Source organism: Delphinus delphis, chromosome 14 (assembly GCF_949987515.2).
Source record: "Delphinus delphis chromosome 14, mDelDel1.2, whole genome shotgun sequence".
Lineage (NCBI taxonomy): Eukaryota > Metazoa > Chordata > Mammalia > Artiodactyla > Delphinidae > Delphinus > Delphinus delphis.
This window is the reverse complement of record NC_082696.1, coordinates 51,341,561-51,362,443: the sequence shown is the minus strand read 5'-3', so window position 1 is coordinate 51,362,443 and position 20,883 is coordinate 51,341,561. Positions and strand designations below refer to the sequence as shown.

The window sequence follows — 20,883 nt, the reverse complement described above, 5'->3', positions numbered from 1 at the left end:
GTTCTCCCCATGTTTTCCTCTAAGAGTTGTATAGTATCTTCCCTTACATTTAGGTCTTTAATCCATTTTGAGTTTATTTTTGTGTATGGTGTTAGGGAGTGTTCTGATTTCATTATTTTACATGTAGCTGTCCAGTTTTCCCAGCACCACTTACTGAAGAGGCTGTCTTTTCTCCACTGTATATTCTTGCCTCCTTTATCAAAGATAAGGTGACCATATGTGCGTGGGTTTATCTCTGGGCTTTCTGTCCTGTTCCATTGATCTATATTTTTGTTTTTGTGCCAGTACCGTACCGTCTTGGTTACTGTAGCTTTGTAGTATAGTTTGAAGTCAGGGAGTCTGATTCCTCCAGCTCCGTTTTTCTTTCTCAAGATTGCTTTGGCTATTCAGGGTCTTTTGTGTTTCCATACAAATTGTGAAATATTTTTTTCTAGTTCTGTGAAAAATGCCAGTGGTAGTTTGAAAGGGATTGCATTGAATCTGTAGATTGCTTTGGGTGGTATAGTCATTTTCACAATGTTGATTCTTCCAATCCAAGAACATGGTATATCTCTCCATCTATTTGTATCATCTTTAATTTCTTTCATCAGTGTCTTATAATTTTCTGCATACAGGTCTTTTGTCTCCTTAGGTAGGTTTATTCCTAGATATTTTATCCTTTTTGTTGCAATGGTAAATGGGAGTGTTTTCTTAATTTCACTTTTAGATTTTTCTTCATTAGTGTATAGGAATGCAAGAGATTTCTGTCCATTAATTTTGTATCCTGCTACTTTACCAAATTCATTGATTAGCTCAAGTAGTTTTCTGTTGGCATCTTTAGGATTCTCTATGTATAGTATCATGTCATCTACATATTCTTTTTAAGTGAATATAAAACATTTACTGGGATAGTTCATGTCTGGGCCATAAAACAACTCTCAATAAATTTAAAATAATTCAAACCATATAAAATGTTCCCGGGGCTTCCCTGGTGGCGCAGTGGTTGAGAGTCCGCCTGCCGATGCAGGAGACACGGGTTCGTGCCCCAGTCCGGGAAGATCCCACATGCCGAGGAGTGGCTAGGCCCATGAGCCATGGCCGCTAAGCCTGCGTGTCTGGAGCCTGTGCTCCGCAACGGGAGAGGCCACAACAGTGAGAGGCCTGCGTACCACAAAAAAAAAAAAAAAAAAAAGTTCCCTAGTCACAATGGTATTATAAATCAATAACAGAAAGACATCTGTAAAATCCCCAAATATTTGGAAACTAAATAACAAACTGTAAAATAATCCATGAGTCTAAGGAAAAGAGAAATTAGTAAGTGGCTTGAACTGAATGGAAATGAAAAACAACATAATGGAAATTTGTGGGATGCCACTAAAGTAGCACTTAGATGGAAATTCATTGCACTAAATACCATATTAGAAAAGAAATCAGAGTTCAAATACATGATTTCAGCTTAAAAGAATAAAAATATAAGAAGAAATAAAACCAGAGCAATCAAAAGAAAAGAGATTGTAAAAATCAGAGTGAAAAATCAATGTAAAAGAAAGGAGAAAAAATAAAGTCAATGAAGCCAAAAGCTGGTGCTCTGAAATCAATAATATTGTTAAGCCTCTAGGAAAATTAGAGAGAAGATACAAATTACCAGTATCAGAAATGAGAGAAGTGACATTACTGCAAATTCTACAGATATTAAAAGGATAATATGGGAATAATATGAAGAACTTTAGGCCAATAAATTTGACAACTTAAATTAAATAGTGTTTCATTGCAGCGAACAAACTACCAAAATCTACTCACGAAGAAATACATAACCTAAATAGTATGATACTTTTAAGCAACTAAATTTGTAGTAGGAAAAAAAAAACAAAAAAACTTTCCCATAAAGAAAGATTCAGATGGTTTCATTAGTGAATTCTATCAAATATGTAAGGAAGAAACAGTACTAATTCTACACAAAATCTTTCAAAAAATCAAAGAGGAAATACTTCCCAATTCATTTTGAGGCCAGCATTATCTTGATATTGACAAAAGACAAAGACATTACAAAGAACTGAAAATAACACACCTTATTCCTGACGAATAAAAATGTAAACATTAACAAAATTTTAGAGTATCAAATCCAACAATATAGAAAAGGGTGACTGCATCATGATCAAGTGAGGTTTATTCCAGGAATCCAAGGCTGATTTAACATTTGAAAATCAATCAATTAAGTCACCATATTAACAGACTAAAAAAGAAAAATCTCAAAAGAGAAGAAAACTAAAAAAAAAAAAAAAAAAAAAATATATATATATATATATATATGATCACCTCAGTAGCTCCAGAAATAAAAATGGTCAAAACCTAACATTAATTTCTGGTAAAAAACCCTCAGGAAATTAAGAATATAAGGGAACATATTCACTAATCAGGAGCCTCTATCGAAACCAAAACCAAAACCAAAACCAAAACCAAAACCAAAACCTGCAGCTAACATCATACTTAATAGTGGTCAAATATTGAATGTTTTCTTCCTAGCATCAGGAGGAAAGCAAGGATGTCCATTCTCACCACTTCAACATTATACTGGAGGGTCTAGTTGTTGGATCTGGGATTTGCTTTATCCTACATACATACAACCTAGTGAGTTAGTCTGTTACTGTTTTGCTGTTTTGTGGATGCTAACAGAAGACATAAGACTCCTGGTTCAGAGATAAAGGACTTTATTATTTATGGCATGGGAAGAATCATGTGCATTAGCATATTTGTGTTGGTTACCCTTTACCCCAAATCCTGCAGGGGCAATGCAATGGGCTCAGACGAATTCTATGCCTTCAGTGGACTTATATTACAGCTAACGAACACTGAGTTTGGGGGATCCACTGCTTTTGCAGCAAGGAGTGATGTATATATTTATTATCTTGATTGTGATGATAGCTTTACTGGTACACACATATATCAAAACATATCAGATAGTGTACTTTAAATATTTGCAGCTGACTTACATCAATAAAGCTGTCAGAAAAATGAGAAAAATCTTCCATTCCAAGCACTCTAGGCCTTTCTATATCATTAATTTAACAAATATTTTTGGGCTACTACTAATGTGCTAGGCACCGTGCTGATATTGGGATTACTATGGTAAACAAAATCCTTCCTCCCATGGAGTTTATATTCTTGTAGGAGGAGACTGAAAGTAAACAATAAGAAAAACATCAGATGGTGGCTATTGTGATTAAGATAAAGAGAATTAATAAGTAGGGTGGCTACTTTAGATTGGGGGTGGGTCATCTCTCTGAGAAGATGATACCAATGTAGAGATATGAATATCAAGAAGGGGCCAACCACATCGAAGTGGGAGAAGAGCACCTCTGACCTTCATCATTATTTTGGCTTTCTAACTGTTCTCATTTCCCTCCAATCTCCTGTAAGCCACGCTGAATTAACTTCCCCGAAGGTTAATATGATCGTGTAATTACTGTGTTTAAAAACCTTCATTCTCTCTCTTATCTCAATTACTAAAAAGGATATTAGCTCTACATTCCAGCATTGAGTCTTCTTGCATATGACAAAACCTACTTTTCCAGTCTTCTCACTATTCCTTTATTCTAACATGGAGAAAGCCCTGATCTTACGTATGCTTCCCTACTTTTGATCATGCTGTTTCTTCTGCTTGAAATGCCATCCTTCTCCTCAAGGATGCCATCAGTAGACATCCTTCCTATCCTTAAATGTCTGTCTCAAATATCACATTCTCCATAATATCTTTTCTGATTTTCCCAGCCAGATGTAATTTTTGTTCACAAGTCCCTCCTGTTATATTTCTCAATGGGAAAAACTCAGCTTGCTCATTTTTTATTATATTTTAGATGGTGGCATAGTGTTTTGCAGATAGGACATAATCCATAACTTCCTAGTGGACTGAATTATCTTATTTTTGTTTTACTTGAAAGCTGCATGAGAGCCAAAAAGAAAAGATAAACATAAAGATAAAACAGGGACTTCCCGTGGATGTCCAGTGGTTAAGACTTTGCCTTCCAGTGCAGGGGGTGCAGGTTCAATCCCTGGTCAGGGAGCTATGATCATATATGCCTCACGGCCAAAAAACCAGAACATAAGACAGAAGCAATATTGTGACAAATTCAATAAAGACTTTAAAAATGGTCCACATAGAGACTTTCCTGGTGGTGCAGTGGTTAAGAATCCCCCTGCCAATGCAGGGGACATGGGTTCAATCCCTGGTCCAGGAAGATCCCACATGCCGTGGAGCAACAAAGCCCGTGTGCCACAACTACTGAGCCCACGCGCCTAGAGCCTGTGCTCCGCAACGAAAAGCGACCACAATGAGAAGCCCGCACACCGCAATGAAGAGTAGCCCCTGCTCGCTGCAACTAGAGAAATCCCGTGCACAGCAACGAAGACCCAGTGCTGCCATAAATAACCAATAAATAAATAAATAAATAAATTTATATTAAAAAAAATGGTCCACATCAAAAAAATCTTTTAAAAAAGAAAAAGATAAAACAAATAAGTGGATAGAAGTTATCTTGCCCCACAAAAACAATGATATTCCTCATAAGAGAATAATCTACTGGAAATATAATGTGTTTAGAAAAAAATAGAACGGATCTTTACAATTTCAGTGACTCTCTTAAAATCAGTTCTTTTCCAAGACAACTGGATTCTCTTTAAAACCCTCTCACTTTCCTGAGACTGGGACCAAGCTAACATGAGCAGAACCTCTGAAAATAGGGAAGAAGTCTGCTGTTATCCATCTCAACACCAACATGGGTTGAAGACACATGCCTTACAGAGGACCTTGATTAGATTCCTAAGGAGGGAGCAGGAATGGATGGGAAATAAACAATAAAAAATCAGAAAAAGAGTGTGTTGGGATCCCCAAGATCACCCCCAGGTTTGATGGTTTGTGAGGAGGATACACAGGACTTAGCATATAGTTGAACTCACAAGTGTAGTTTACTACAGCAAAAGGATACAAAGTAAAACCAGCAAAGGAAAAAGGTGCAGAGATGAAGTCTGGAGGAAACCAGGTGTAAGCTTCTAAGAATCCTTCCTCTACCAGTGGAGTCACACAGGTTGTGATTAATTCCTCCAAGAATTAACATGTACGAGAACATATGTGAAATGCTGTCTAGCAGGGATATTCACTGGAGACTCAGTTTTCAGAGTTTTTGTTGGAATTGGTGATGTAGGCAACCACTGCCTAGGATGTACTGAAATTCCAGACTCCCAGAAAGAAAGCAGGTGATCAGTATAAATAACATTGTTTGCAGAGACAATTTAGGTACAGTGAACTGCCCTTATCAGTTAGAGAACGGTGGAAACATCCCTAAAATCCAAGGCCAACCTTACAAGCAGTTTTTCTAAGGACAGTAGTCCTTTTCTGCATAGGGATATATTGAAAATATTCTTACTTTTTTAATTCAAGGATCTCACTTTCAGATTTTTCTTTTTTAGCAAATAGTATGAAATAGAGCAAAGTTATGTACACTAAAATGTTCATCACAATATTGTTTAAATTAGTTAAAAAAAAAAAAACCACAAGTGTCCAAAAACTGTGGACTGGTTCAGTAAATTATAGTACAGTAGTATGAAGAAATATTAAACAGCTATTAAATATTTTTGAAGACTTTTAATAACAAAAATGACTATCCTGGAGAGTAAATCAGGATGAAAAATTATATGTACAATAATAACTCAAAAATGGGAGAAATATAGAATGAACTCTAGAAGGAAATACACTAGAATGTAATCGTGATTCATTTCTGGGGGATGGCTTATGTAAAATAATTTTTATTTTCCTCTTGACCTTTTCTGTACTTTCAATTATTATTTAATGAACATGTATTTACTTTTCTAATTAGAAAACAAGTTATAATAATAAGATAATTGTGTTAAAAAGATTTTAGATAGGGCTTCCCTGGTGGCACAGTGGTTGAGAGTCGGCCTGCCGATGCAGGGGACGCGGGTTCGTGCCCCGGTCTGGGAAGATCCCACATGCCGTGGAGCGCTGGGCCCGTGAGCCATGGTCGCTGGGCCTGCGCGTCTGGAGCCTGTGCTCCGCAACAGGAGAGGCCACAACAGTGAGAGGCCCGCGTACAGCAAAAAAAAAAAAAAAAAAAAAGATTTTAGATATAATGGCCTATGGATTCAAAGCAAATTTTGCTAAAATGTAAAATATTTAATGTGCACAGTAATATGAATACAATGACTAGGGAACTCTTAGGATGGCAAACGACCATTTAAAGTGCATTTTTTCTATCTGATGTGCTTCTTTCTTCAATTAGCTAACAAAAAAAGAAAAAGCAGGTAAAGTGAAGGGAGATATAAACACTAAAGAAAGCACAATGGCTAATTTTTATTTCAAGGAAGAAATGGTTCGCAAACTAGCAAATGCAAAAATAAAAATGTTATTTTTCAATGGACAGAACAAGGATGAATTTCCTAAATAACACTGAATCCCAATTTACGTACAATCTGTTAAGTATTACTAACATAAGTCACATACATTTTCATAGTTTTAAGGAGGATTAGGTAATTACAAACTTCTAGAGAAGGTGATTTCTAACATATTCAGTTACGATTCCCCTCCATTTGCTTTAATGCATCTACCCTAGTCACAGAGATACTACTCCACAGAAAGCTATTTTTATACTACCCAGCTTCTCCATCACTGTAGTAAGTAGCCATATAGAAAACAGACCACTATTGTATCCTCTTATCCCTGGAGAGATGAAATGGTTTGCAGCTTATTTTAAATCACAAAGCAATTCTTTTGTGTACTGAATTGGCCCCAGGCTACGGAGGTTGTGCAACTCACTTCCCACATGACCTCCACTTGTGGCTGCTTCCCAATCTTGTCAGAACATGAAAACCTTGAAGGCACTCCATGTGGGGGGCAGTGCTCTCTCTGTCTCTGAAATGATTCCTGGGCCAAGTTAGAAAAACCAGATTCTGAACAGCCACTGTAATGGCAAGCACACGCAGAAGGGGAAAAAAAAAGCTCAGAATTTTTCTGGTTAGGAAGGGAAATGTGGTTAACCTAAATTGGACCTAAAGAGCAAATGAAGGCATCAAGAAGCACTCCCACTGCTTCAGTTCAACTATGCATTTTTGTTTCCGTTATAAAAAAAGAACAGCTCTTTAAATGGTTTGGCTATATTCAGAAATGTAACTGCTTAAAAAAGTTCTCAAGTGTTTGAAAGGACTGTGTTTGGGAAGGTGGTGGGGAAAGAGGGCAGATGACAAAGCATTGCTAGAGTCTTTTGAGTAAAACTTAAATTAGATAATCAAAGTCAGCAACTGGTGCTTGCTAAGTGATGGTTCATGTATGATCAACAGTCCTTCAAAGACTCTGCTGCTGCCTCTCTTCTCTTTCCCAGGAAGAAAGAGATTATATAGGACTTGGAGTCAAAAAACCTGGGTTCAGATCATGTCACTGTCAAACATGCATTAACAATTTCCAGACACTATGCTTTCTTGGCATTTGTCATCTCTGAATTTTAGGCTTTTCCTCTATAAAATGGGTACCAACAAATGTCACCCTTTTCATAGGTGATTATGTAGAAAGTATAAGCAAACTGTGAAGTGCTAAGCATTTTTATTGTTGTTGCTAGTAGGTCTGCTTGAAATATAAAAAGTACTTAACAAATGTTCACAAAATTATTAATAAACTGGAGTAATTATAGTGGACAAATGATAAGAGTGAATAAGTCAAGAACCTTAAAATCAACAATAACACTTTCACTTAAAACTTAACAGATATTTAACTATAAAACATTAATATCTTATATGGAACTAAATTGAACACCTCAGAAATATCCCGGGGGGAAAACAATGCTTCAGCTGCCAGAAGAGGTCACTGTAATCATCATATATGGTAGGATCTCAGGTATGGCAGAGGCATGCTAGCAAATCAGGTTTCATTAAGGTTGCAGAGGCAGTGAATGAGAGGTTAAGAGCCTGAGGTCTGAAGTTCAATCTCAACTAACAAGTTGTATGACTATGGGCACATTAATCTTTTCTAAGCCTCAGTTTTCACAGATGTAAAATGGGGAGAGCAGCAGTCTCTGCTAGCAGGATTACTGTGAAGACTTTAAGGAAGAAACAGGTGAATTACTTACCACAGTGTTATTTGCTTACCTACCATCGTCTTCATCATACTATATACAAGGGGTCTTTTTATAAGTGGAACTAGACCAGGAGTCCTCCATTTTACAATCTCCTATTAACCTTCAGCCATGGTAGAGAACTATGGTATGTTTTTGTTTTGTTTTGTTTTGTTTGTTTTTTGCGGTACGCGGGCCTCTCACTGTTGTGGCCTCTCCCGTTGCGGAGCACAGGCTCCGGACGCGCAGGCTCAGCGGCCATGGCTCACGAGGCCAGCTGCTCCGCTGCATGTGGGATCTTCCCGGACCGGGGCACGAACCCGTGTCCCCTGCATCGGCAGGCGGACTCTCAACCACTGTGCCACCAGGGAAGCCCTATGGTATGTTTTTGAAAAACACAGGAAAGGGGGTCTACTGTGGTCATATACCCTGCCAGGTCCCCACACAGCACTATGCTGCTTAGGTGAAGTTTGATATGCCTGCCAGGAACTATGGTTCCCTGAACCAAATGATAGCAGATGTTCAAGGTATAATTCTTCATATTTCACTAACCACTCTCTGAACCATCCAGAATCCCTGGGTTATACTTTTAAATTTTAAATTTCATATCCAAGTTGCTCATGCCCTATGTTTCACTTCGAGTAAAATTTGTCTTTCTTTTTTCACATGGAAATGTCAAAAAGCTTAAGATGTGCATACATGCATTTTTTTTTCTAATTTGCAGTGAGTGAAATCTTGCTAATGCAGAAGCTTAAGAAGTTAGAATGAAACACTTATATAGGAGTCCCTTATAATATTTTATAACATGTTAACTGATGGTGGTGGTCAATGAAGCAATTGGTTCACATTCAATATCCTGCTGAAATGAAATAACTGCATTTTAAGGAAATAAAACGTAACCCTTTTTGAGATGTCCTGCTAAATGAGTCAAAAATCCTTAATTCTAGATCTATAAAATTAATCAAAATAATCCAACTGTGCAATCATCTTACGTCTTATCACAGAGAATTTAATAATGCAGTAAATTCTGGTCCTTGGATATAAAAGACATTCCTCCCTCATGCCCCCAACAGTCACCTTCCTGGGACCATGTCCACTCTTTTGGGACATGGAAAGCCCCTTCTTCTGAGGAAAGGCTGGGTCCAGCCACCTCAGCGTGAGCTGCTCCTCCAGCCTGCCTGCCTTTTTGACAGTGCTACCTACCAGCCAGAAGCATCCTGGTGTCTTCTGGGCTGCTGCAGATTGAACAGACTTTGAATCCAGCCAGAGGATAAGAGGTTGTTTTAATTGGCTAAATCTGCTATGTGCAAAGCATATGACCATGAATTTGTAGCCAAAACACTAATCTAAAAAAATGTCACGAACAATTTAAACACAAAACAAGAATGATATTTTTGCTTGTCAATTCTACTTTTGCCACGAGGGTTTTTAACCTAACATTTTATAATGACTACCAAATCTTTACCTTTGCTGAAGTAGAATTTTCATGGTATACTCCTTGTACCAAATCCATAAGAGCACTTGCTAAAAGTTCCACAACCTAAAAAACAAGAAAAAAATCAAAAGAGACAATTAAAAAAATGTATTCCTATTTTTACCTCAGAATGCTTCACAAGGCTTAGTAGCAAGGCAGTATTCTGCTTGATAGAAAAAAAAAAATGGGGTTATGTGCAAAGATCCTGGCAAATGGCATTGCCCACCTGGATATTAGAGCTGTGATCCAATATTTCCGGTCATAATTCAAGCAAAAAAAAAAAAAATCTTGTAAGCATAGCATTTAATATATGTGAAAATCCAGTAATAGCCATGTTGAACATAAGCTTAAATTTCAGATAACTAATGAAAATTTTTTTAAAATTAATTTATTTTTGGCTGCTTTGGGTCTCCATTGCTGTGTGTGGGCTTTCTCTAGTTGCGGCTAAAGGGGGCTACTCTTCGTTGTGGTGCGTGGTCTTCTCATTGTGGTGGCTTCTCTTGTTGTGTTGCACGGGCTCTAGGTGCGTGGGCTTCAGTAGTTGTTGCACGCGGGCTCTAGGGTGCAGGCTCAGTAGTTGTGGGACATGGGCTTAGCTGCTCCACGGGATCTTCCCGGACCAGGGATTGAACTCGTGTGCCCTGCATTGGCAGGCGGATTCTTAACCACTGCGCTACCAGGGAAGTCCCTCAGATAACTAATGAAATCTTAACCCAATTTATTTGCTGAATGTTTATTTCTGTCAGGTGGATACTTTTTCAATATCCCCATTCTGGGAGGCATCACAATGCTAATTTTCATACGTAATACAGAGAGAAAAGCAACCTTTCTAACGTGTTCATTCTGTTGTACTAAAAATGCACTGTGGATATATTTGGTGTAGGGCCCCTGGGTCAAATGTACCATAAACACTGAAAATTTTTACAGAACTGTAATATTGAAATTGTATCATCAAACCTGTATTATTTTCAAGGCCCAGGCTATTAAAAAAAATCAAACAAAATCAAAAGCTTTGAACTTGTACCAGAATGTAAAACAAGCAGAAAATAGTAAATGGTCTCTTTGGAACTACTGTACAATTTAGAGTTGTTTGCATAAACCATCTTAATTCAAGAGGATAAAACGGTGGTATTTATTATAATGTTCAGTGCAGCCATTTCAAACAAGAATTCCTCAAGGCAACCCTACCCGCTTCTTAAGAAGTCTTAGTATCTTATATACTTAACTTCCTATGTTATGCAGTCCTGTATCAGATTTCCACTCTTTGCTTCCTAAAATTTAGCTCAGTTTTGACTGAATTAAAGGATTTTGTTTCAGCTTTTATCATTCTTGTAATTGAAGACATTATTAAGCCAAAGGATACAGACCCAAACAACAAGATACTTCAATCTCAGGTACCTTGGATTTAATAAACATTTTCTTAGAGGCAAATGACATGAATTTTTAGAAAGATATGCTTTAAAATTTTAACACATAAGCATTTATCTCCAAATTTATATTTACATGCATCCTGCACAACACACACAAGGCTGCCGATATGGAAATTTTGCTGATTAAAGGGATTATTTTTTTCTAGCTCTGCAGATGGGTTAATTTGTAAGACCTATACAAAGTCTTTTTTTTTTTTTTTTAATCGCATTGCCCTTTAGGTAACCAAATACTTAAGAAATATTGTAGCAATATGAGCTGCAGAGGAACTGCGAGGACAATGATCCTACAGTGTTACCAGATGTGTTGAGTTATTTAAGTGGGGAAAGAGAGAAAAATGAATGGATTTTTTCCCCCCTGAAGGTATCAGATAAGCTCTATTCCCAAATCCAGGAGGATAGAGTATTGCCAATAGGTCTATGAAAGACTGTAACTAAATGCACAGCATCAGATTGGATTACAGTTTACACAAGCAACATCCCAAGATCCCTCTGATGGCTGGACACATAATACAGATCAATCAGTCACTAAGAAATGTTATGGTTTTGAAACAGTTTGAGGTCTGAGACCAGCACTGGTAAAGTGAAGAGGGATTTACAAAAAGAAAGTCCGACACTAATTTTAACAATGGATCTGGTTTTGGATAAACAGAGTGTTCCTTTATTTCCCTGAAATTCCAGACCAGGAAGAAGCAACAAAACCTTTTTATTCTCCAATTCTTTTTCTGTTAATGCAATTAGCAAATATATGTAGATCTGTACTTACAAGTTTATAATTTATAAATGACCTGTACTTCCAAACGGCCATCCTTGCTTAAGCAGAATACACCTCCACTGCCAACAGCAACCATCAAGGAAAAAGCTTTGGACTTCCTTAGGTTAACAAGTCCAGGAAGGCAAGAGAGTATAAAAAGCAGTCTAGCCTAGGGGAGTTGAATATGTCCCAGGCAAAAGTGACTTATCCAGCACACACTTAAATATCTTTCCACTGCCTGAAGTGTTTACTTTTAAAATTATACCAAAAAGAGATGTGTTTAAGTATTATCCTCCTTTAAAATTGCAAATATTTCTAGGAAGACCACAGGGCTAACAGCCCATACATATGTTAACAAGACCATTTAATGATCTCATCTTTTTTTTTCATCACATGGTTTACTATCACAGGCATTCACCTGTTTAGATAACTACCGTACTTAAATACAAGAAGGCACCTACTGGCACTTCCCTGGTGGCTCAGTGGTTAAGAATCCACCTGCCAATGCAGGGGACACGGGTTTGAGCGCTGGTCCAGGAAGATCCCACATGCCGCGGAGCAACTAAGCCCGTGCGCCACAACTATTGAGCCTGCACTCTAGAGCCTGTGAGCCACAACTACTGAGCCCGCACGCCACAACTACTGAAGCCCGCATGCTCTAGGGCCCACGTGCCACAACTACTGGGCCTGTGTGCTGCAACTAATAAAGCCTGCGCACCTAGAGCCCATGCTCCTCAATAAGAGAAGCCACTGCAATGAGAGAGGCCCGCGCACTGCAATGAAGAGTAGCCCCTGCTTGCCGCAACTAGAGAAAAGTCCATGTATAGCAACAAAAACCCAATGTAGCCAAAAGATAAATTTAAAAAAAAAAAAAAAGAAAGCACTTGCTTAATGAGCTCCTCCCTTCCCTCAGATTACTGAGGAATGATTTGTTCAAGCAACCTAAAACGGTAGCAAGGATAACGTCAGCCAGAAGAGAATCTAGAGCTCAACTGCCAGACTGTCCGAGACTAAGAGTCCCCGTCCCAGACTTTTTGGTGCTCCAGAGAAAGACCAAGGACTTCTGTTCCAAGCCCAGGGGGGCAAGCAAACACTTTCTACTAGAAAAAGTGGGGTTTAATTCAACAACAGAACACATGAAAAGACTATTTTAACCAAAATCAGAGGTCTCTGTAACACTGACTTGTTGCATCCTGAAACATTATTTCAGATTATATGACTGTCACCAACACTATTATAAAGTTTAGTTTACCTGCCTAGAGAGTAATCAAATAGGAGATGTTTCTTCATTTCTGCATTTCTGGAGGTTGTGAGAATAGCAGAATTGCTTACCTGTACATGCAAATGCAAATATGCTTTTTTCTTTGATTTGTGTCGTGTTTAACGATACAGCAATGTCATACACTATCTCCCAATCTTTTAAGTAACACCTTAGATTTCAGTGAGCCAGAAGTCGTAACCATTCACAATGTCAGTGTTATGAGCTGGTTTCTCGTGCCACCTCGTTTTTGGCTACCAGAGAGGAGGTTGCATAGGAAAGGAAGTGGACATCAAATTGCTGTTCTCAAGCAAACAATCTCTGTTACCTCTCCCATTTTAATCACTACCCTCTCATCAAAGATAAGGAATAGGTAGTATTCAGATCTGTCTGAACCTTAGCACAATTACAGATCCAATATAACTGACCTATGGAATGAATTTCTTAAATGGTTAATTTACAGGACAAATTTTACCAACTGCAAGGGAATATGTAATTGCTTCCTTCTTTATCTTTTGGCAAGGGTAACTAAAATTCAGTGATTTTTTTTAAACTGAAAAACTAAAGTGATGCATACCCTTACAAAAGATGTTGTAATTATTATATAATAAAATTATAATTATATATTAATATAATTATACATAATATAATTAATTATATATACATATATAATATATATTAATTTTATATTATATAATTATATATTATAATTATAATAAAATTCTCAACTTAAAAATTAGAAATTGAGAGAAGTAGGAGGTGGTAATGACCAAATGGCCAAAAGACATCCTCACTTACTGCTATACAAAGATGTCTATAACATATTCTTAAGGAAACGAAAAAGAAAAGCTGGGTACAAAACAGAACAACATGATAGGTATTTTTAAAACAAAAATGAGGTCAATCTATGTGTTCATATATGCTGAGAAAAAAGTCTGAAACAGCAAAATATTGATAATAATGATAATCTGTAAGTGGTAAGATTCTAGATGTTTTTAATTAAAATTTTTTCTTCAACTTTTCTGAATTGCTTAAATGTATAACTGCTTAGTATATAATGTACTATATTTTCTCTCCTTTTATTAGCTTGCTTTCATAATCAGATAAAATAAACCTACTTCTAGGGGGTTGGGACGGGAAGAAGCATACCCTGTTTCAGTCTCAGAAAGGCTTCAAGCTAAGCTGTGTCCACAAATTGATTTATGGAATATAGCAATCAATAGTCTCTTGATTAGCAAAAATAAGATCTGTAAGTGGTGATAAGCATTCTGTGCAGAAAACTTGTGCCTTTCTCAATAAATGTGATTCAGGAGTACTGTCAGTCAGCATTTGACAGATGGAATAGACTCAACAGAGTTGTACATGCTTCACTAGTAAACCAGACCACTTCGGTTTGAGCAAAGGAGGGCCTATACTAAATTTAAAGTAAAATGCAACTAAATCTTTAGAAAAATTTTAATTATAAACTAATGTGGCCCAACTGAAACTCAAGTCAGCATAAGCTGAGTTGATGTCATAAGGTAGTACAGTTGTATTTTAATTCACTTTTAAAAGGTTGCTATGTACTTAATTTGCTTGGTATACTCAAACTGTGGAGGCTACTACAGATTTATAATCGTCTTTCAAAAACTTGCCCTGGGAAGGTTACTTTAATGACATTTTTTACTACAGCGTGGAATGAAAGGACAACATGTGATCCATCACTCTATTTGGGAGGCAAATGAACCCACAGCCCCTCAGTCTTTAGTACTCTTAACAGCTGCTAGCAAAGGAAACAGTCATGTGTGTGCACGCATCTGCAGTTCTGATGGCATTAATTACACACGAATCTACTGCACTCCCCCCCCAATCCCCAGGAACAAATAGCAACGCATGAAGCAGTAGCAAAGGTAAAACACCCTTGAGGGAAAATTAATTCTAATATACATCTTGGGAGGAACAAAAGACAGATTTAGTGTAAATATGTTCTTTTCAAAGTGCTTTGGCATTTGAAGGGATATTGTCAAGATTTTTTTTTTAAGCCACAAAAACTATATTGTCAGTGAAAATATTTTACAGAAAAATACTTTTATAGATAAAGGATGCTGAATAGCCTGCTAATGGTAACCAGAGTGGTTAGCTTCACTCTTCCGTTCCTCTTCATACAAATGGAGCACAAAGTATTTGAGAGTTGCTTTTAAAGAAGGAAGATTTACCTACATTACCAAGGTGAGATAGAGAAGGACTGGTAAAGGAGTAGCGCTCTCCCATAGAGGCCAATAATATCTAACATTTGTAAAGCACTTTATCATTTACAAACTGGGTTTAAGCGCTATCTGGTTCCAGGTAGAGTCCTCAGCACCCAGCCAGAACTTCCAGGTTGGCAGCCTCCTTGGAGAAGCAACCTCTGAAGAACACGGGGAGCAGAAGCAGTGGCCAAATAAGGGGTGAATCTACTCACCCACCACCTGGGCACACACAACCCAGATGAGCCCTAATCTGCATGCTGATTAATATAAATGAGTGGCTTTAATAAGCCACTGATGAAGTCGGTGAAAGAATGGTTCTCTCCACTCCTTCCTACCAGACAAGGACCAGGTTTAATGAAGACAATGATGAAAGGTCTGTTGCAGTAAACATACCACTAACTCACAGGAGTTCTGGAAGAAGCTTCTAACTCAGCTTTTTGAAGGGAGCCTCTTCAATGCTGCCAAATATGTAAGGCCGTGCTTATTTGTGGGAGGGATGGCAATCTGTTCTGGTGAGCTGGGAACTTCTTTCTGGCTAAGGGCGAAGAGCAGAGAGAGAAATGGCACTACCAGTAGGACAGGTGCAGCAAAAACTAAGCAAATTGGTAATCTTAATTTTTAATTTAGAACAGCTGATACATTGGTTTATAAACTAACTACTGGTAACATTTGTCAAAATGGTTCACGAAAACTCAGTGAACTCCAGAAAAGTAAAATCACAGCTGATAAAACTTAAATAGTCCACAAGTTCAGGAAAATGGCTTGAGTATGAAGTGTTGAAATTTAACATTATATTGGCTGGTGCACTCATTTCAGAAACATTCGCTGATAGCCTACTATGTACCTGGCACTGTACTAATGAGACTAGTGATGGCCATATAAAGGCCATTTATTTGTCTTTGATCACCTAGAGGATTAATACACAGATGAGCTGCATGACCTTGGGCCAGCACATCACTTCTTTGGGCCTCAGTTTGCATATCTAGGTAAGAGGCATCTGTGCTTTATCAACAGTAAGCCCCATGATCAGAAACCTAAATGTGCAGCTGCACACGTTTTTTATTCATAACAATTGTAAGGAATGGTCAATTTGCCAAAAATGTGGATTCCTTTTACTAGCAATACAAAAGTAATCCGAAAAAGTTGTTCACTTTTTGAATGACGGTGCATGATTCTTGGCCTTGTCACTTAACAATGAAAAATATCATTTATTTATTTAAACAATGATTAGGTTCCTGAAAAGTGGCAGATAATTTAAAATGCTGACATCAAGATGAAACTTTTCAGAAGAAATAAAGAAAAAGGAGATGCTTTCCAGTGGTTAAAAAATGGTTCTGCCAAGTACCTTGCATTGCTACAAAAACTGTAAATAGTTGCTGAGGACTGCATGCTTAGTCATGAAACAAAGCAATTCTGCCTGTCATTATCATACAGCAGTCAGCTGCTTTATTTTCCACCTTCTCCAACATGAGAATTCCTGCACATGAAGTCTGTTGGACTCAGGATGGTCCACGTTAATATGCTCTTTACTTAAGCGTACTGTTACACCATGTTTTGACTGGACTTTCTCTGAAGAGAATCATGTCTGCCATTTCAATGATCTGTACACTTTTCCCCATGTAGCCGATAACCTACATTTTGCTTTCACTGCTTCTTCATTTGAGGTCCTCTCAGTGATGTTAACTAAGGCTTTCCAAGTATGATTTTACTGAAAAGTTAATCCCACTTTTGAGACGTTTACAATGTGAATCTTCAGAACACCAGCATCATAGTACAGTATTTCATGCAACTGAAAGGATGCTGCTGGCTAGAACACTGCTTAGTAGTACCAGCTTTCAAAATTTTTAAATTGTAACCCAGAGTAAGAACTATATTTTACATCATGACACAGTATATGCATACATGCATATGCACAAAAATGAGTGAAAAGTTCTATAAAACAAAAGTTTCATTATTCTTATTTTCTTTTGCATTTCATTAAAAAAAAAAGTGTTGACAGTGATCTACTAAAACGATTTCACCACCCACCAATAAATAGGATGTGATCTGTGGTTTGAACCATTATCTTACATCATGCTGATATACGTCACGTATAGCTCATACTTTGGTCATCTGAATTGCAAACAAAGTCCTCAAATTTTCGCCATGCAGTTTAAACACTGTTATTCTGAAATATATTTGTAAAGGTGTTAACTTCTTTATCACTTTATAACAAAAACATGTAAATTAACTGAGTGTAAACAGGCAGGATAAAAGAGAATCATTCTTGGGTACTATGGGATATATGCTGTTAGAGTGCATATCAGTCTTGTTGGTTTACATTAACTGATGTTGACTATTAGCTTCAAACTTATTAGATTCATGAAAACAAATTGGTTTAGACCACATTGGCCGAAGAGTTAAATATTTCAGGATTTTTCTGGAATTCACACATACATCTTGCAAATTCCAGGGATACCATGTCCTTTGGGTAACACAGTTCACCTTTCAGCACAATCAGTTCCTCTTCAAATTGCCACACTGAAAAGCAGATGTTTGTAATTTACAGACATCCCAAGGTCGGCACTTCAAAGGCAGTCACAGAAATAAAAGCATGACTCATATGCATTAAAATCCATGCATCTTGTCTAAATTGTATTTCTTCCAAATACCTTCGCAGCTCTTCAAAATCTGTGATTCAATGAAATTCTAAAAATAACTGGCCCTACTAATACTGCATTCTAGAAAATTAGATAATCCATTTTCCCCTCCTTTAAAAAAATTAGGTAGTAGAAACTTGACACTAGCTGCATTGTCCCTTGAATCAAATAATGGATACCCTTGGGTTTGAAATTCTCAAATCTATAAAGATTACAATTGACTTTCAAACTGTTATCTCTAATGCTTAGCACATGCACACAAAAATTTTTGTTGAATTACCAGTACTCCTCTAATATTTGAATTCATTGTATAAATCTTAACTATTTAAAAATAAATTTGCACAGTTACCACTTTGTCCAAACACTATTTTCAGAAATTTACATCTGCATATCACCTTATGGCTTAAAGTATTGATAAAATAAAGCCTAAGTTTCTCATCACAAATCTGCCATAAAGATGAGTTCACTAATTTGGGGTATTACTTTATTTATTTATTTTTAAACATCTTTACTGGAGTGTAATTGCTTTACAATGGTGTGTTAGTTTCTGCTTTATAACAAAGTGAATCAGCTATGGGGCTGATATTACTTTAGATTGCTGAAATATGCATGTCAATCTTAAGATCTCTGACATTTATAAAATATTTTGGCTTCTCTATTACACCTTTGTTTTTTTTTTTTTTTTTTTTTTGCGATACGCGGGCCTCTCACTGCTGTGGCCTCTCCCGCTGCGGAGCACAGCCTCCGGACACGCAGGCTCAGAGGCCATGGCTCACGGACCCAGCCGCTCCGCAGCATGTGGGATCCTCCCGGACTGGGGCACGAACCCGTGTCCCCTGCATCAGCAGGCGGACTCTCAACCAATTCCCCCCAAGGGAAGCCCTCATCTTTGATTTTTATTAACAATTTTTCTTGATTTCTTTGTTTCTCTTCATATTTAATGCCCTTGTCAGAATCTGGTTATATATTGTACCTTTACAGTCTTTCTTACAACACTCAGAACTGTAGACTATTGGCACTGGCAAGGAGGTAGGGGATGGAAATAATGCTGCCTTTATTTTATAGATGAGGAAACTAAGAAAACAAGTTGCCTTTGCTTAGTAGTTATTTCTCTAAAATGTTTTATAAAGCCCTATTGATGTTTGTATTGTTTATTCCAATATTTAAAAACCACTAGTTGTTTAAGATATTATAAATTCCTGTATCTGTAACTGCAAAACTGCTGGCAAAAAAGGCATCATGGTTCTTTGTTGGTTTGTCTTCTACTTTAGTTAAGCACGAGGATTTCAGAGCCGGACTGCCTGGATTCAGGCAGCAGCTCTACCATTTATTACCACGAGGAAATTATTTAACCCTTTCCTCTGTCTCAGGAGAGATTAAATGGGTTAATACGCAAAAAACACAACAGTGCCTGCTACATAGTAAATACTCAAAAATATAAGGTGTTTTTTTTTTAATGTTTGGTAGTAATTGTAATAACTATTAAATATTCTACATTATGAAGTTTCTAATTTCATTTCAAAAATGGAATATTAACACATTAGATAAACAATATGGAGGAAAAGATCTCAACTGGAATTCTAAGAGATAAAATGAGCTGTCCAATGTTAAATGGCGAATTAAAAAAAAAAAGGTAGGGATAGGAACTAGGTCTACAGACTTCTACTTCAGGGCTATTTCCATGACTCTTTGTAGCTTTATATGTCATCACTGAGGAATATAAAATAGGTAAGTGCTATAAAGCTCAACATATGATGAAAACATAAGTGATCCACAAGAGTGTAGCTGCTTAGTAATGAAGTAGTTAATCTGATATTCTAAACAGAGAAACTGTCCTTTAAAAACTAAAGATTGAACACAGACACAGTATAGTTTTGATGTTTACTGATATCTGACTGACCTGAACAAAGAACAAAGACGATTAAGCCACATGAATAACAACAAACAACTTAATGCATTTTCCAAAATTCTTAAAAACAAAGTTCCTTGGCATAGCCATACTTTCTAACAAACCCACTTTAATGTTTTCACAGTTTACAATATCAGAAATGACCTCAGGGTCAGGCATTTGTCAGTTAATGACCTGCTGGGCTAATGGCCTTCAGCTTTGCCTTGGGCACACAAGTCCTCCAGTAGGTCATTAGCTGCCAGAAAAGGGCTCTTCCCCAATCACTATTGCTAAATAAATAAAATTTGCTCCTGGGTTAAGGCCCTGTAAGCCAATTTTGGCTTAAAGTGAATTTTTTCGTTGAGTATTTACAACTCAGAGGAAAATGATGGAAATGCTAAAACCAAAGCTATATCAATAAAAGTAATGAAAAGCAGTCACGTGGATCCTTTTGGATGCTCTTAAATTTTCTTTTGCTTATGGTGTTCAAATTCAGTCTTAATTTAATATAGCAGGCACCAGATTACAAATGCACTGCATTTTGGAATTTCATCTATAAGTAAATTTTTTTGGAGCTTATACTACATTTTCCTAAAATAAAAGGCTATAAATGATGGCTAGGTTCCCAGGGAAGCCCACAAAAGCTTAGTTAGCCCATAATATTAGAAATACCATATACTTGTAATTAAAAATAAGATTGAAAACCACAATCTTATAATACTTGCAACTAAACAAAATTGGAAAACAAAACTAAATAGGAAACATTTTTAAAATGATCTTTAAATGTTGATGGTTGCAGGGAAATTTGGTTTAATAAGAGAATAAGGGTAGAGACACTGGTTCTTTCCTATGCCTATCTCATTTCTAATTATAATTTTCCTTTTTCTTAACACAAGAGTATACCAAGCTTTACTCTGTGTTCTTCAACTCCAAGTTTCTTCGTTTATTTTTCCTCTTGAAAAAAGCAGAGAGAAGGCAAAATGGTGGATGGCAATTTTTCTGAAACAACAGGTAAAAGAAGAATGAAAATCTGGTGGAAAACAGCTGAAGAGGATGTGTATACATTCTGGAGACTGTCTAAGGTGAAATGAACTGAGTTGTGAACAGTAAGAGACAAAGAAA

The 20,883-nt window shown here is 37.0% G+C and overlaps 1 protein-coding gene across 3 annotated transcripts in view; it reads right to left on the bottom strand.

The window, feature by feature from the left end:
* Positions 1–20,883, bottom strand: part of PDSS2 (decaprenyl diphosphate synthase subunit 2) — a 254,894-nt gene that overhangs the window by 74,343 nt on the left and 159,668 nt on the right. For all 3 annotated transcript variants that reach the window (XM_060030148.1, XM_060030146.1, XM_060030147.1), the window contains one exon: positions 9,559–9,633. In XM_060030148.1, coding sequence (XP_059886131.1) covers positions 9,559–9,633 — 75 coding nt within the window. The remainder of the gene's footprint in view (positions 1–9,558; positions 9,634–20,883) is intronic.